Source organism: Schistocerca nitens, chromosome 4 (genome assembly GCF_023898315.1).
Source record: "Schistocerca nitens isolate TAMUIC-IGC-003100 chromosome 4, iqSchNite1.1, whole genome shotgun sequence".
Lineage (NCBI taxonomy): Eukaryota > Metazoa > Arthropoda > Insecta > Orthoptera > Acrididae > Schistocerca > Schistocerca nitens.
This window is the reverse complement of record NC_064617.1, coordinates 547,438,525-547,456,869: the sequence shown is the minus strand read 5'-3', so window position 1 is coordinate 547,456,869 and position 18,345 is coordinate 547,438,525. Positions and strand designations below refer to the sequence as shown.

General features: G+C 44.0%; 1 protein-coding gene across 1 annotated transcript in view; it reads right to left on the bottom strand.

Annotated features, from left to right (window-relative positions):
• LOC126253006 (large neutral amino acids transporter small subunit 1) overlaps positions 1 to 17,807 on the bottom strand; it is a 389,967-nt gene extending 372,160 nt beyond the window's left edge. Inside the window, exon 1 of the mRNA XM_049954057.1 lies at positions 17,393 to 17,807. Within this exon, the coding sequence (XP_049810014.1) occupies positions 17,393 to 17,653 (261 nt within the window). The 5' untranslated portion in view covers positions 17,654 to 17,807. The remainder of the gene's footprint in view (positions 1 to 17,392) is intronic.
• Between the last annotated feature and the right edge of the window lie 538 nt (positions 17,808 to 18,345).

Genomic DNA, 18,345 nt, shown 5'->3' with positions numbered 1-18,345 from the left:
AAGGAACCAAGGATGGCCTCAGAACCCAAGCGGCAGGCGTCATTCGTTCCGACATGTGCTACTATCTGCAGCCGGTCACACCCAGTGCGTTCAATAGCTGCCGGAAGGGCCTCCTCCACATTACGGACGAGACCCCCCGGCAAGCACACCGAGTGCACACTGGCATTCTTCCCCGACCTACCCGCTATTTTCCTGAGGGGCTCCATAACCCGCCTAACGTTGGAGCTCCCTATAACTAATAGGCCCGCCCTCTGTGACTGTCGGGACCTTGCCGGAGAATCGGCCACTGGCCCAACAGGCGAGGCATCCTGTGGTGGCTCGGAAACGATGTCATCACCACTAGGAAGCACCCCGTACCTGTTGGAAAGGGGTAAGGCAGCTGCCACGCGGCCAGATCCCACCTTCGCCTTTCGGCCAGGCACACGCGAGCCCACCACTGTCCGCCATTCACCCTGGAGTGATGGCTGACCGGTAAGATGCTCACTGCCGGAAGACGCAGCGACATCAGGGGTTCCATGTGATTCCAAGGCCACCGAAGTAGGCATAGGTCTCACCACAGTTGCCCCAACGCCACTACGAGCCGACGCCTGCGCCTCGAGCTCGATGAGCCTAACAGACAAAGCCTCCACCTGCCCCCGAAGAGTGGCCAATTCTCCTTGCGTCCGCTCACAACAACCACAGTCCCTACACATGACTATGTTTACCCTACTCTATACGGTGACAAATTCCCAAGATAATCTTCTGATGAGCTACTCTGATAATCAAGAAACACTCACTGAAATACGAGACGCGAAAACTACGCTAGGTTTTCCCAGAAAAACTATTTAAAAGCTAAGCGCAGCAAATAAGTACAAAATAAATTTCTCTCCTAACGATCAAGAACTGTTAGTTTCTATGCAGAGCAGATAAACACAAATAGAATCCCTTCCTTAGTGGAAGGTCGTAAACAAAATGCAAAATAAACGCTTTATACAAACAGTACTCGCTGCTGCTGGTGCTCTCGCTCTGGCTGTCACAAGACAACTGCTGATTCAAGTGACTAGTGGCTAACGGCCGCGAAACAAACAAAAGACGGTTTTAGGGCGCTTTCTGTTCTAAACGATCAAGAAAACACTAAGAAATCTAACACGAAAACTACGTAAAGTTTTATCAAGAACTGTTAGTTACTATGCAGAGCAGATAAACACTAATAGAATCCCTTCCTTAGTGGAAGGTCGTAAACAAAATGCAAAATAAACGCTTTATACAAACAGTACTCGCTGCTGCTGGTGCTCTCGCTCTGGCTGTCACAAGACAGTTTTAATCTGCCAGAAAGTTTCATATCAGCGCACGCTCCGCTGTAGAGTGAGAATTTCATTCTATATTTTACTTCATATGTATTAATACATATATTTCACATACCAGTATATTTCCACATACCAGTGGAAAAATGCTCGTATCGGAGTACAGAAAAGGCGAATATGCAACTGTTTATTAAAAGACTGTAAAGTGGGTGGCAGCTACCTCATTCTCCCTTTCTCAGCATTTTGAAAAATTTTCCCAAAAATTTTAGCATGAGAAGATATTCGCGCTCACTTTAAGATGCAACTCACCTCTCACTCCTATAAGCTTTCAAAACTGTAACACACAATTACAAGTCCATCGCTGTACCTCGCTCATTCCCATCCATTCCCACTTACCCATTCTCACTCACTCAATCAATCACAATCAGATGGAATGAATGAATGAATATCTCTGTGTCCCTGTCTCTTGTCTCTCAGCCACAGTCTCCTCCGTTCTGTCCTAGTACTACCGTCTTCTCCACTGTCTTCGTCTCCCTCTTGATCTCTCTTACTCCTATCTCATCCATTCCTTCCCCTTGCTGCTGTCCCTTCTCGCTGTCACTATCTCTGTCCCTCCTCATCATTGTCAGAGGCTGTCTCATTATCACTAGCTTTCACCCACTTCCATTTTTTCCTTCTCTTTATACCTCTCTCACTGGCATTGTCACCTTCACTCTTTCCATAGCACTGTTCTTTCACTGTCCTCTATGTTGCATTGTCTTGTCCCTATCTTTCTCAGGCAAAGCCTTTCCTTCGGTCTTTGCATACTGTATTCCAGTAATTATTACTTCTTTGTCTCTTTCCAACTGCAACTGACTCCTCAGCATAAAAAAGCGCGAATATGTTCACATGCCAATATTTTTGTCAAAATTTTTAAAGTTACTGAGAAACGTAGAATGAGGCAGCTGGCATCTCACCTTTCAGTCAGTCTTAATAAACAGAAGCATATTCGCCTTCTTTGTCCTCCAACAGGAGCGTTTTCCCGCTGGTTCGCTTCTTTTCCCTGCTATAGCAGGACATGTCACTCATAAGAAAAGAACTTACACTCAACGGACTCAGACTGGTTCACATATGGAAACTGCTGACTACCAAAAGATTGCAGACTCTTGAAACTGTCAACTAACCAGAATTTCCGAGTTCTGTTTACGGTGCTGTAAATCAAAGGTGCGTCCTCTTCCGTAGCCAGGTCGTCAAGGCAGCAGACCCTCAGGCGAGGGACCCGTGTTCGATTCCCGGTTGCCAGGGATTCGTTCTCGGCATGAGGAGGACTGGACCGGCGTGCACTCAGCCTCGTAATGACAAGTGAGGAGCGACCTGATCGAGAGGTAGCGGCTCCAAGGTCGGAAAGTCGACAATGGCCGTGAGTGCGGTGTGCAACTCCGTGCCCCTCCATACCGCACCCGATGATGAACGATGAGGGTGATGTGGCGGTCGGTCGACTATCGCACGGTCTTCAGGATCTGATCGCGAGGGTTTCCTTTACTCTTTTAAACCACACGCGCGGCTTCTTAGCAAAACTTCTCGCACTACATATCGCTGTCAGACAAAGGTACTATTTTACTTCGCCTTAAGAAAATATCTATCCAGAACACGTCACCAGTGATAAATACATCATATATGACTGTATTAGCTCCTCTCGTCACCATTTCCACGTTTACACATACAAGAAAATAAACAAATATACCATAGGCGTTGTTTCAACTACACAGCGAGCATGTCAAAGTAACACAAGCGATTACCAAATTACCAACTGCAGTATTTAAACCAACAAGGGGTGTACGACTGATTTACTTACAATTACCGCAGTAGTTCCTTATTTAGTGGATTAAAAGATGCTAGAAAAGACGCTGTCAACGATTACATTGTTAAAAAACATCCGACTGTGAGTGAGAAATGCTACTCAAGCTCTATATTTCGTCGCAAGAGACAACTGATATTACGACAGGAATCGCAATGGGTGCCTTCAGCAGAATCACAAAAGTAAACGCAGCTGTCACCACGCAGCACTCAGACGCGTGTCTGCAGAGCTAAATGGACAGGTGTTCCAAATCGCCTGCCACCTGATATCAAAGCAGTCCTTACGGCGGCTGCAGCCAAAGCCGCGTTACACTAACTCAAAATCAATACTGATCTTCAGTGGGGCGACGCGACGATATGTAGGCGCGCACTCGCCTCTCGACATTTTAATTAACTCTCCCAATTCTAACCGCGATCGACTGCAGAAATACTATCTGAAGTGTTGCTAACTCTCAGTACAAAGCCACAATAATATCAATTACGGCAAAAACGTCTAATTGCACTCGTGGGTCAGTTTGCTGCCCGGCAAGAGTGCTTGTACAGAAAGCGGTTTTTTAAGTAAGGAAAAGGAAAGTATTTTCGCGATAACGGGTAATTTCGTGACGGTTTTATTAACTCACTGCAACCACACCTACTGGGGAAGGAACGCACCACCTCGGCTTTTAGGCTCTTGGGATATCATTGTTGGGAGATATTGTTACCTATCTGCGCTCTACTGATCACCCTACAATTATCACGAAAACAACCTTACACCTATTACGCAATCACCTATGCGTATTATGAAATTACCTGTACCTTATCATTTACAATTCCACTTCTAACATAAATGTTGATTTCTATTTGTAGTTGTCCTGCTAGTACGATACACATAAATAGATGAAATGCTTTCATATTAGAGAAAAGAACGTTGTAAATGTAAATCTATCACGAATATATCTCCCTTTACCTTATTTTTCATGCTGCATTAACAGGTAAAAATCAGGGAAATTGTACCGGCTTAGCCATCTGTTGCTGTGGTGCAGTCACACTGATCCTGTCTTGCTGTTCGCGTCTAGGTGACAAGATACGTGGCTTCAGGAATTTCCCTCCTCCTAGCGGAAACCTTGGCTGCAGTTTCTCAAATGTCTTTCTACTAGGTGGATGGTAGCTCTTTAGGCTATTCTCTGAGGTGACAAAAGTTTGCCCCAACAAGTCGTTGGAAGTTCCCTGCAGAAATATCGAGCCATGCTGCCTTTATAACTGTCCATAACTGCGAAAGTGTTGGCGGTGCGGAATGCTGCGCACGAACTGACCCCACGGTTGTGTCCCATAAATGTTCGATGGGATTCGTGTTGGGAGATCTGGGTGGCGAAATCATTCGCTTGAATTGGCCAGAATGTTCTTCAAACCAATTGCGAACAATTGTGGCCCAGTAACACGGTGCACTGTCATCCATAGAAATACCATCGGTTTGGTAACATCAAGTCCATGAATAGCTGAAAATGGTCTCCAAGTAGACGAACATAACCATTTTCAGTCAATGACCTATGTAAATACATGCCACACCATTGCAGAGCCACCACCAGCTTCTTAGTGCCTTGTTGACAACTTGGGGCCAGGGTTTCTTTGGATCTACAGCACACTTAAAATCTAGCGTAAGTTCTTACCAACTGAAATCTGGACTGGTCTGTCCAGGCCATGGTTTTCCAATCGTCTTGGGTCCACCCGGTAAAGTCACGTGCCCAACAGAGGCGCTGTAGACTATGTAGTGCACGCTCCTAAACGGATACGTTTGTCGTAATCCAGTATTGATTTCTGCGGTTATTTCACGCAATGTTGCTTGTCTAATATCACTGACAACTCTGGCCCCAGTCGTTAAGCGAAGGCCGTCGGCCACTGCGTTGTCAGTGCTGAGAGATAAAGCCTGACATTTATTATTCTCGGTACATTTATTATTCTCGGCACGCTCTTGACTCTGTGGCTCTATGAATTTTGAAATTTCCGAAATCAAATGTCCTATAGGTTTGGAGTCTGCAGGCGCCTGGTTCATACACCCCTGCTGACTGCTGTTCATTGGCGACGAAGCCTGAAATTTGAACGCCAGTATCGCAGCGGGACGTCCAGGGTGTCGATCGGCGGCCTTTTCAGATCAATGCTCCATTGGAATAATGGTCGTTAGCGTGTAAGGCGTAAAATGTATGAAAGCAAACAAGGAAGGGGCGTTATGGTCTGGGGATTGTTTCCGTGGCATTCCCTGGTCGAGATCTCGTCATTCTGGAAGGCACAATGGATCAACAAAAGTATACTTGTATCCTTTGACATCATGTCCAACCTTCGTGCAGTTTGTTTTTCTTTGGGAAAATGGCATCTACCAACAGGACAATGCAATGAGTCACACAACTCGCAGTGTATTTGAGTGGTTCGAGGCGCTGCAGGATGAATTTACCGTACTCCCCTGGCCACAAAACTCTCCGGATTTAAACCCAGTGGTGTACGTATGGGACCACCTCGATCAGGGTGCACGCTTCATGGATCCGTAACCGAAAACCTAGTGCAGCTGGTCACAGCACTGGCATCTGCATGGCTCCACATCCCAGTCTGTACCTTCCAGAGCGTCAATGACACAATCCCGGTACGTCTCGCAATGGACCGCGCTGCAAAAGAAGGTTATTCAGCCTTTTGACAGGTGGAGTGGACGGTATATATTCCTGTATTATCTTTGGTTCTTGAAATTTTGGAAGTAGATTTTCGCGGAGCGGTTAGCAGCTATCTTCAGGCATCTGCCAATTCAGATTTATCATCTCTCCTATATTCAAACAAAACACTCGTACTGCCATCCTTCATATACTTTCAGTATCGCCTATCAGTCCTATACTTTAGCAGTATCATAGCATGGGTCGTGAGAAATAAAACACGTATTAAAACAACACCTGACGATGAACCCACAGGGTCCGAAATGTGTCGCGTAGTTAATAAAACACGAAAAAGTTCTGGCTGAAGGCGTTGTTTACTACATATCTCCAACGTTTTCAATACAGTCACGTTTTAGGCTGCAAAATATGGATAAAATTTAAAGAAAATAAAATTACTTTTAGTTCATAACCATACGAATTAAATTCGTCCTTTTAATAAAGGAGTTTGCATCCTGATGCTACTACCATTGAACTCTTGATTGTATAAGCAATCCAAATCTGTGATTGGAACAGCAGTTTTGATTTAGGTTTACCCTCTCTTTTTGTATAGGGATTGGCCTGGACCGCTGTAGAGACTTCAAGACGGTCTCTAAACGTCTCTGGAAAGTTTGTGTTACAGATTGTCACCCGTTTTACTTATGACTGACCCTAACTAAGCACCCCATTTCGTATTCATACCAATTTTTATAGTCAGATATTTGTATGAATTGTTTCCAATTTTGACTCACTGATATTGTATCATTGGATGTTGGTATTATTCGTTTTTTGAAGTGCTCATTTTTACGTTGCTGAAGATTTAAGCAAGTCACCAATCTTTACACCACTTTTAAATCATACCAAGATCTGACTGAATATTTGTGAAGCTTCTTTTGATGGAGACCATTATTGTAACTGCTTTATCTGCGAAAAGTCTGATTGCTATTATTATTGTCTGCAGTGTTATTAACATGAATAGTAAAGGTCCCAACACACTTGCATGGGTGACACAGAGTTACTTCTGCATCTGTCCATGAGTCTACATAAAAAAAATACTACGTTTACACTACCAAGAAATCTTGAACCCAGTCAGAAATCTCATTTGATTTCCTACGTGATCGTCCTTTCGTTAATCAGTTTTACGGAAGAGAAGAAATGCTACATTTACCAGACTGCCTTTATCCATGGCTTTCGGGATTTCGTGTAAGAAAACTGAGATTTAGATTTCTCGTGGCTGATGTTTTTTCGGATTCCATGCTCGTTGCCATGAAGGAGGTCACTGCATTCGCACTCAGAATATGTTCTGACATTCTACGACAGACAGATGTCAAAGATATTGAATAATAGTTTGTGGACCGCTTCTGCTACCCTTCTTGTGGACTGGTGTCGCAAGAGCTTTCTTCCATCTACTGGACAGTTTTCGTCGAGGATTCTACAGTGTGGTTAAAAGAGATGCTAACTCGCCCGTAACTTCAGTATAGAATCTCAGTAGCATTTCATGGGGCAGGTGTTCAAAGCGGATTTCGACCTCTATTCTGAGCTCTTGCTGTGTCGACGAAACTTTAAACTCCGCCCTTACTGTAACTGCCCGGGGGAGAAGGCTGTGGAATTTGTTTTCCACAGTTCTGGTGTGCTGACGAATTCATCTTTACACACAGTATTTAGGGGACTAGTAGCTTGCAAAAATCGAAAAGGAAGCCTTAAACCAGTTATATCTCAGAGTACATACCGCACGTATGACCTGCTTCCTGTAGCGGAGTAATTCCCACATCGTAAATGAAACAGGTTTCTGCTCAATCATATATGACTTCCAGGACGTCCTTCAAAACAAATGCATCACCTTCAACGTCGGACAATTAAATTCTTTTCTTGCTCTCACATAATGACAATCTGTTTCACTTGGATTGCTAAGAAAAACGAAAAACGTAAAATAACTTACGTAACTTCGCTCCTGAAGATGAGACATTGACATACGCAGTGGACCCATAAATGACTGGCAAAGAGGTCAGTCTCATTGACAAGCTATAGCCGGCACAGTAGAGACATTCATGGGCGAGACAGTTTTGCGCTGCATTGACGATTCGTAACAAGTTGTGGAATTCAGGAGAAACCGAGGAACCTTTGTGGTAAGTCTATGAGCTGAATCTTTCCGTAACGTACGATTAGGTGATCGAACAACTTTGATTTATCGTCTACAGTTGCTGTTAAAATTTCGTTATTGAACCGCTATAGGATCGAAACTGGTTGTTGTAAAGAAATTTTAACAGCACCTTTTGGAGGTAAATGATGACGTTCATGAAGTACTTACCAACTTCTTAAAGTACGCTCAGATGTCTCAGTCGCAACAAATTTGCATTCGGAGATCGAAGGTCTCTATATGACACTGTCATATATGGTGATGCGTAACATTAAAAAGGAACCAATATCTCTTGTCAAATCTTAGATTTCAATTTAGGACATGGAACAGCATTTGGGTCCAACTTCAGTTGGTTTGTAGGTGTGCTTTTCATGGAAAGTTTGTCAACTTTTCTACAGAATTATCTAGTCGTGGTTCGTTGGCTGCAAGGAAGACTAAATCCAAAGCATCCAGGTTCAATCCGCAACTGATGCAAAGCTTTTTCTGTTAATCATAGCTTCTTTCACCTCCGGCAGAGGTATGTTGAGGTCAAACAGTCATGGTTGGTCAGAGGTACGAATAGTGCGGTAAATGTAGGTTCTCCTAACTGTGGTTACGGTCTGAGTCAGTTCGGTAGCACCATGCCTCATCAAGCGGTGTGGAGTTCAAACAAACATTTAGATTGAGTACAACTTCACCTTATCAGAGATGAACATGCGCGGGATTAAAAAATGGAATTATCTACAGTGCATGAAGTAAGTTGCATACCTCGGTTAACGGGCAAGATACACGGCTCAGTCACATGAATATTCGACGTCAAAACTGTAATTACCAACCACAAAAAGTAGGTGGCAGCACTATAATTGAAGAATATATAAAGTGTGTGGAGGGGGCTAATGCGGAAAACAGTGCAGTCGTCGTTGTAATGCGAAAACGTACCAATCCCAAAGAAAGCAGGTGTTGACAGATGTGAAAATTACCGAACTATAAGTTTAATACGTCACAGCTGCAAAATATTAACGCGAATTCTTTACAGACGAATGGAAAAACTGGGAGAAGACAACCTCGGGGAAGATCAGTTTGGATTCCGTAGAAATGTTGGAACACGTGAGGCAATACTGACCCTACAACTTAATTTAGAAGATAGATTAAGGAAATGCAAACCTACGTTTCTAGCGTTTGTAGACGTAGAGAAAGCTTTTGACAATGATGACTGGAATACTCTCTTTCAAATTCTGAAGGTGGCAGGCGTAAAATACAGGGAGCGAAAGGCTATTTACAATTTGTACAGAAACCAGATGGCAGTTAAAGATTCGTGGGGCATAAAAGGGAAGCAGTGGTTGGGAAGTGAAGACAGGGTTGTAGCCTATCCCCGATGCTATTCAATCTGCATACTGAGGAAGCAGTAAAGGAAACAAAAGAAAAATTTGGAGTAGGAATTAAAAACCATGGAGAAGAAATAAAAATTTTGAGGTTCGCCGATGACATTGTAATTCTGTCAGAGACAGGAAAGGACTTGGAAGGGCAGCTGAACGGAATGGACAGTGTCTTGAAAGGAGGATATAAGATGAACATCAACAAAAGCAAAACGAGGATAATAGAATGTAGTCGAATTAAGTCGGGTGATGCTGAGGGAATTAGATTAGGAAATAAGATACTTAAAATAGTAAAGGAGTTTTGCTATTTGGGGAGCAAAATAACTGATGATGATCGAAGTAGAGAGGATACAAAATGTAGACTGGCAATGGCAACGAAAGTGTCTCTGAAGAAGAGAAATTTGCTAACATCGAGTATTGATTTAAATGCCAGGAAGTCGTTTCTGAAAGTATTTGTATGGAGTCTAGCCATGTATGGAAGTGAAACATGGGCGATAAATAGTTTGGACAAGAAGAGAATAGAAGCTTTCGAAATGTGGTGCTACAGAAGAATGTTGAAGATTAAATGGGTAGATCACATAACTAATGAGGAGGTATTGAATAGAATTGGGGAGAAGTTTGTGGCACAACTTGACTAGAAGAAGGGATCGGTTGGTAGGACATGTTCTGAGGCATCAAGGGATCACAAATTTAGTACTGGAGGGCAGCATGGAGGGTAAAAATCGTAGAGGGAGACCGAGAGATGAATACACTAAGCAGATTCAGAAGGATGTACGCTGCAGTAGGTACTCTGAGATGAAGAGGCTTGCACAGGATAGAGTAGCATGGAGAGCTGCATCAAACCAGTCTCAGGACTGAAGACAACAAAAACAGCGATTTATCTGACATCCAAAAGGGCATGATCATTGACTTTCGGGCCAAGGGTGGAACCATTTCGCGAAATGGCTAAGTTTGTAAACTATTCGCGTGCAGCCGTTGTAGTAGTATACCGTACATACCTAAATGGCTCTATCCAAAACAGGTACAGAGTCAACTGTGGTGCACCACGGGCCGTAGAGTCCGCAGCTCGTTGTCGTGCGGTAGCGTTCTCGCTTTCCACGCCCGGGTTCCCGGGTTCGATTCCCGGCGGGGTCAGGGATTTTCTCTGCCTCGTGATGACTGGGTGTTGTGTGATGTCCTTAGGTTAGTTAGGTTTAAGTAGTTCTAAGTTCTAGGGGACTGATGACCATAGATGTTAAGTCCCATAGTGCTCAGAGCCATTTTTGAACGGGCCGGAAATGATAAGGGTGAACGACGGGTGAGGTGATGTGATGTGATGTGATGTGTACGCGCTAACAGACGTCCTGCTTTGACCAACACCGCGTGTGATAGCCGCGTGGGCGTCTTACCACGGTTCGCGCGTCTGCCCCGTGTGTGTGTAAGTCAGATTAAGCAATGTGTAAGCCTAGGGACCGATGACCTCAGCAGAATGGTCCCAGAGGAACTTGCCGCGAATTTCCAAATAATTTTCCTTGACCAGCTGACCGCCCAATGAACCAAGAGGGCTACCAACAATGCCTCCTCAAGGAGTGTTCAGAGAACGTTGCTGTGCATGGGCGTCAGCAGCGGGCCCCTGGTTCATGCATCTTTGCTGACCGTTGTTCATCGGCGACGAAGGCTGTAATTTTGACGCCAACGCCGCAAGTGGACGTAAGCTGACTGGCGACAGGTAGCCTTTTCAGCTGGATCACGTTTTGTGCTCCATCGGAGAGATGGCCGTTGCATGTGTTGCGTGAAACGTTCGAAAGCAAACGCAAAAGCCGGAGGATGGAGCGTTAGGTTCTGTGGAATGTTTTCGTGGCATTCCCTGGGCAATCACGTCATTCTGGAATGCACCATGGCTCAACACAGTTATCCATCTATTTTTTGGGATCTACGTCCCCCTTACATGCTGGTCTTCCAGCAGGACAATACAACATGTAACAGCTCACAGTGAACGTGCACGGTTCGAAGAGCAAAAAAGTTTACCATACTCCCCTGTCCACCAAACACTCCGAATTTAAACCCAATCAAGAGTCTGTGGGGGATCGATCGGACTGTTTACGTCTGGATCCTCAACCGAGAAACCTAGCGCAACTGGGCACGCCTCTTCAGTCGGTATGGCTATAAATCCCTGGTTGTACCTTCCAGAACCCAACTGATTCTCCTCCCGCAGGTTTCGCGCTGCAAATGGTGACTATTCAGGCTTTTGACAGTTGGTCACATTTATGCGACTGGGCAGTGTATAAACTGCTGCCTGTGCATGAAAGTAGTTATTTGTAGAATGCTTCTGTGGCCTACACTTCATGTATACCATTAGAGAAACAACTAGAGTAACTTGTTCCCAGGGATACTATCCTTGTCCTCCCACTCCCCCAATCCCTCACCGCCCCCGATATCACCCCATTTCTTGATTAATACTCATTGCTGTTTCCCCTATTCGTTTACTGATAGCGTGACTTTATTATAAAGTAAATACGCAGTTCAGTAACACTTTTTTCATAGTGCACTTCAAAACATGGAACAACAGAAAGTGCAGAGCAGAACAGAACTGCTTGCATCAATGAGGCGATTCCTTCTCATTGCTGCATTGCAGATCAATACGAAGTCGTAAGCGACAAACTCAAAATACGCTCTCTCGAGGTTCGTTGCATTGGCTCACTTGGCACAACGAGAGTGGTGCAATCTAACGACGCAGCCGAATAATAACAATGGCTGAGAGGGGCTGACACTCTCACGCCTGCAGAATACGGATGGTGACTGTCTTAACCTCTGGATCGGCCTGATCGGTGGAGTATTCCACAAAACGTCTCTAAAGAAAACTTCGAGAAAAAGTAATCGCAGCATTAACAATAGGTCCCTGAAACAAATACGTGAACTATTATCTGGCGACGAAGAAAATGAAACGAAACTCCACGATCAAGCGACGTTGACCGGCCGCCATGTCGTCGTCCTGAGGACGCGGTTTGGAGGGACGTGGGTTCGGTGCACGGCTCTCCCGGCCGCTGTCCTCGTGAAGGCCTTGCAGCCGTTACCTCTGCGAGGTAGCTCCTCAACTGGCATCACGACGCCGAATGCGCCTCGCTCCAGTCCTCCCTCCGAGGAAAGATCCTCGGTAGTACCGGGATCGAACGCAGGTCCTTTGCAAGGCAGGCATCTGCAATGGTCACTCAGCTGCGGGGGCGGACACTGTCTGGTGCCAACTCCTGAAATATAGTCATTAATGACAACACGTTTCTAACGGCGCTTTCCTTGAAAAACGATTACGTAATTCTGCCGAACCCCCGGTAGCGTATCTTCTGGCGCACGGACTGCAGCAGCGCGCTGTTGTGCACCTGTTGCGGTTTGTATTTCTGTGACGTACTGCTTACGTTCGATTACGTGAACATGTTACTCCTATCATGTTGTTAGCGTGCAGTAACGTAAACACGATTAGGCTTGCAATCCGTACAGAATGCCTAGCGCCAAGGGAACAATAGATACCGTCATGGCAAGTGCAATAATAGAAACAAAGGGCGACTCAGCTCTCATCATGCTTTAGCTACAACACACGTTTCTTCGAAGAGCAGAAAAGTACTATTACATCAATATTAAAGAAGACGGCTGCAGTATGTGAAGTGTTTCTGAAGAATAGAACGCATGTTGCTAATTTAACTCGTTACTATTGAAATGTCTCACGGCGCATTGGGAAGGGGAGGGATTGGGCAACGGAAGATCTTTGAGGTTGTATGTATTTATTGTCGATGTATTTTTTCTTATTTTCGAGAGACTCTTTATTAATAGTACAGCAATGTCTTCGCTGGAGAAAGATGTGAGCTGTGGTACCTTCAGTTGTTGCATCAATAAAAAGGGCACGTCTTGACACTCGCTCATAGAAACGATGTGATGCATTTTGGAGGACACTCCGTAGTTTTGTGTAAACGGCCGTCGTGGCTGTTTCAATAGAGGGATTAATGAATCCTCAAGAAGGAATTACCTGTTTGGTAGTGAAGCAGTCCTGAACCCTACGGTAGGTTTGAATATAGCATTCCTTTACTAGGCACGCTGGTATGCCCTCGCCTTCCTCTGGCTTTAAAACGGACCCTGCCAGATAAAGGGATGACCTACACTTTAATGAGTGTTGCGAACCACGGTGCAACTTTTTTTTTCATTTTCATATCAGTAAATAGTTGCACGAAATGAAAACAGTGATGCAATAGGAAAATATCTAAGGGCAACTGGGAATCGAACCCTCGACTTCGGGATTTGTAGTTCTCAAGCTTATTCACTGAGCTATGAATTATATCAACTTAGTGTGCATAATTTGTCTATTGTCTTAGTTTGAATTTTTTAAGGCATCTTTTATGCCTCAAAATAATTTCCACAACTATTAGCAAATGTCGAAACTTGAGCTAGTTAGAATGGAGTCCTGCCCTGACGCTAACCCGTTTTTTAAGGGCGCGATTAAGGTCTAACCGATCATGTTATTAATATTTAAGTGGTTAGCCCGTGAACTTATTTTTGCGATATGTAACTGATGGAACTTTATTTATATCCAAAAGAATAGGCGCCATTTCGGTCCTGAAGCTACTATGAATTAAGAAACAAAAAGAATTAAAGACATTAGTTGCCAGTGTGCATTGATTTCTTTCGGAAATGCCCGAAAGAACAAATACTACATATATAATCACGGCAATGACGTGCTAGGGTAATTCGTGCGGTTGTGGTGTCCACTGTGTCCAGATGGCGTAGTGGCCAGCGCACCCGCATAGTAAGCAGGAGACACTGGTTCGAATCCCAGTCCGGTACAAATTTTCAGCTTACCCCACTGATATAAATCAATTCCCATGGCAGCTAATTTCTTTAATTCCCTTGTGTTCTGCTGTAACTTCGATCTCTTGTTGTTGTAACCAGATAAAGACCAAGACAAATGTCGGACTTTAACACTTGCTAGAGTGACTTAATAAATATACCATATGCAAGAAAGCTCTCACTATATACTTATGATTAATCTGCATATAATCCTACTGTTAAAAATTACCTTAACTTTTATGCTTTACAATTATACGCCTTCAAGCACACGCCACAAAGAAAGCCGAGATACAAATAAAAATAACGTATACCAGGATTTGAACGTCTCATCGACGACCCGTAGTCACTGACAGGACTCAAAGTCGGATGTGAAGAGTATGGGAAGAAAATAAACAGCGTTTCTTTCCGTCTCCAGCATTTACGTTAATTGGTTTACGAAAACCGCTTAAAACCTAAATTTACGTGCTGGTCGCGAACAAGAATAAAGTATCTTAACCTCTGTGCTACATCGCTAGATTTTCAAGGGATACTTAGTCCACGACAGCATCGTCGTGGCCACTTCTGATGGCAGACAAGCACAGTTTCGTGCGTACAGTCGTCGGACCGCAGGGCTGACAATGCAAATCGCTTCCTAACGTTGCGCATTTCGTAAAAAGAGCTATATTTCTTCGACTCACTTCAAGAGTTCCATGTGTTTAAGGGAAAAATAGAAGATCTACATTTGCTGCGTAACTCATTTTGATGTCTATCGTATGATGCTGAATTCTTATTATGATAATTCGTAATATTTATTAACATATCTTTCTTTCTGTAATTTCAGAAACACAGAGCTACAATTCGATGTGTCTCGCGAACGTGTACAAAATCTAATAATCATTCTCCGCGGAGCCGTCCTCCCTCTGATTAATGACATGCGCAGGCACCATTAACGAAGAAACTGAGACAGCAGTTTAATGTCATTAACTAAATTTGTTGATTAGCCTGTGCACAAATGCACTTTCACTTTCATATAAGGGAATATGTTTTATTTACGTAGAATACTAGTCTTTCATTCACGTCCCTAACGACCGTTGACAAAAACAGTTTTGATATTTAGCACACTGTAGCCAACCGTGAGGACATTAAATTTAACAATAATTTAATTTTCCTTTTATTTTCATAAACGTTTGTTTAGGTGCATAAATTACAAGTATTGTTTGTCGTGGGGGCATGATCCATATTTATATCAAACTGACGGAATCCTTTACTGAAAAAAGCACCAGTTCAATGTAAGTGTAATTTTACGTTCAGGCAACGGTCTTAATTTAGCTTTTGTCTCCACTCATGCAGGGAAGCCCAAGTTTCAACATCGGAACCTAAGCTGCCTACACAGAGCACATTGCACTGAAGAGGACAGCCAGAGATCTGAAGAGTCAGTCCATTGGCTGAAATAACCATCAGGTCGGTAAACAAATTCATCGCAGTCACCTCATGGGTGTAAATTTAAAACCAAAGAATGAAATATATGCGATCCTTATCATAATTCGATACAAATAATCCATGTAACATAAATGAAAAATTCTAATTGACTACTTCCGTATAAATAATTTATTTGTTCCATGAATTTGGGATTATTTGTGTAACTTTTCTCTCTTTCTCGCCATCATAATTGCAAGCCGTCGCAGAGGTTTCCAGCCACGGCCTAAACATGTTGATTTGTCAGCTCAACATAATTATCTTTGATATTCCAGTAAATACATGATTATCATATCTTCGACTTCTGCCTCGTTCCGAGGTCAAATCAAATTCTCAGTGCAGTGGCTACATTATGGTTTCTGTTGACATACGTGCTTCAGTCTGCACGCGATAGTTGTCGATACCACGTGCGTGTCATCTGAAATTAGTAAGTAAGAATTTATTACGAGGACTTTTTATTGTTCAGTGAAAATTTGACACCTGCAGTAGCGAAAGCTTCTGCATTCACATTTCCTTTTCAGGAAACCTGACTTTTATAGCACGTCAAGAACACACCGTTTTATTTCATCGGGTCATAAAAATGGAGAGTAAAAAGTAATTATCGCAGCCGATTATCTAAAGGAAAAATAATTAATGTCAAGAAATATGTATAGCAAACTGCAAGAAGAAATTTGCGCTCGCAGCACGTTTAAAAAGAATGTCAAGTCTTGCAAATTGTTGGTGCGAAAGCGGATGTTCTTCCAATGATCGTAGAAGTTAATATACAATAGTTTAAAAATTGGTACTTACGCGTGGTTTGGCACTAAAGATCATATCACATGCCATTTTCGTAAAATTAAATGTCGTCTTGTTCCAACAACAGCAAGGTAAAAAAGATAAGCACACGTAACGATGAAAAAGAGAATGTAGCACTTGAGATGCGAAGGTTAACACAAGACATTAAGAAAACATTACACAGATTAATTGATCCACTATAATGCTTCGTGGCTTTCATTTAGTTACTTATTTAATTACTTGAAAAATTTATGGTGAACACACTATTTATACATTTTTATTTATGCCAAGACGTCTTTCGAGCTTGCCCCCCCCCCAAAAAAAAAAAATCTTTATTTGATGTGGTACTTTTTTGTATCTTCATCAGTACAACATTTGTGTCGACTGCGTTTTCATCACGACAGCTGCCTGTAGAAAATAACAATTCGCTTAGCTGCCACGTTTCCCTATAACATATATTTATGTTCAGTTAGTAGTTAAGTTAGATGTAGTTTTATTCTTGAACTTTTATCTCCTTGCTTTCGCAATTATGCACAGCACAAACACTTTTAGCCTCACCGATGCAGCGCAGCGGTCGTCCTGTGACCGATTTATGCGTTTGTTTACATCGGAATGTCTTAAGTTGTTCACATAGAGAATGATGCCGCGCATCAGCGAAACTACGTAAATTCAAAATGCAGTGAACAAAAACTTTGTATTGATAAAGATATAAATGCATTCCCCCACCTGAAGATGGGTGAAAGCCCGAAACGCGCTTCGGCATAAATGAAGAGGTACAGGTAAACTGTCTGTCAGCTGTACTACTTCAAGTTAGTACATTAAATAGTGACTAGAGACGATTTAATATTAGCTGTGAGTACAATTAAATCTGAATTGTATGATTATGGAAATAAATTACATAGGGAGGGGCACATATATATGTCTACCGGCACAGGCTCTAACAGAGTACACATTTTTCCATCTCTGTATTGCGAGCGCGAGTGGGGCGTGTTTTGGCAGAGCGGCGTCTGCCGGCTAGCGAAGCAGGTGGCAGCAGGCGTGGCGCGGAGCTTAGCGAGCACGTGGTCGCGGTCGGCGCAGCCGTAGCGTACTCACCATGGAGAAGACGCCCGAGGCGGTCCACACGATCAGCGACAGGTTCACCGAGCCGGTGTTCTTGAGCACGCCCGTGGGCGACACGAAGATGCCGGAGCCGATGATGCTGCCCACGATGACGGTGACACCGTTGAGCAGCGACATCTTGGCTTTGAGGCGGATCTCACCGTCATCGCCGCCGGCCGCCCCCAGCGCGGCCGCTTCCTCGGGGGCGGCATCTTTCATCTGCACCTCGTCGTAGCGCGCCTTGGGCGAAGGCATCCTACTCTCTTTCTCTCGGAGGACTGTACGTGTGTTTGTGTTAGAGAGTTAGTTCTGCAGTTACGCGCGGGCAGAGCTGCCAGCTGCAGTGTGCGGCTCGGCTTGGGCCTGGAGAGCTTTTGTGGCACGTGCTTCCCGCTGCGCTGCCGCCGACAGACTGAACAACCCCTGCAGCCGTCGCGCGACGCCGCTAGCCCTCGCCGCTCAATGCGCGGTGCGCCCGCCCACCGCCAGAGGCGCCACAGGCCCGCGCGACGCTCCACTGTCCTCGAGTCGCGGCAGCCGTGTGGCCACCGGGCGAGGAGCACGTTTCCAGACGCTTTCCTCACAGATATCGACATCTACACTTCACAAGCCTCTACTCTGTGGCGGAGGCTGTTTCGGATATCACTATTATTTCCTCTTCCCTACATTACATATCTACTATTCAAGCCACCTTACGGGATGTGGCAGAAGAAACTTCCGGTACAATGGTCATCCTGTCTACTTCTACACACATGCTCCGCACATCACCACACTATGTACGGTGGAGGATGCCCTGTACCAATACTAGTGATTCTGTAACGGGGAAAAACGGTTATCTATATGCCTCCGTATGAGCATAACTGGGTACAAGAACGTTAATCTATTAATCGTTAATTAAGGAAGTTAACTTTTCGACTAAGGGAATAATATTAACTTAATTTTAAGAA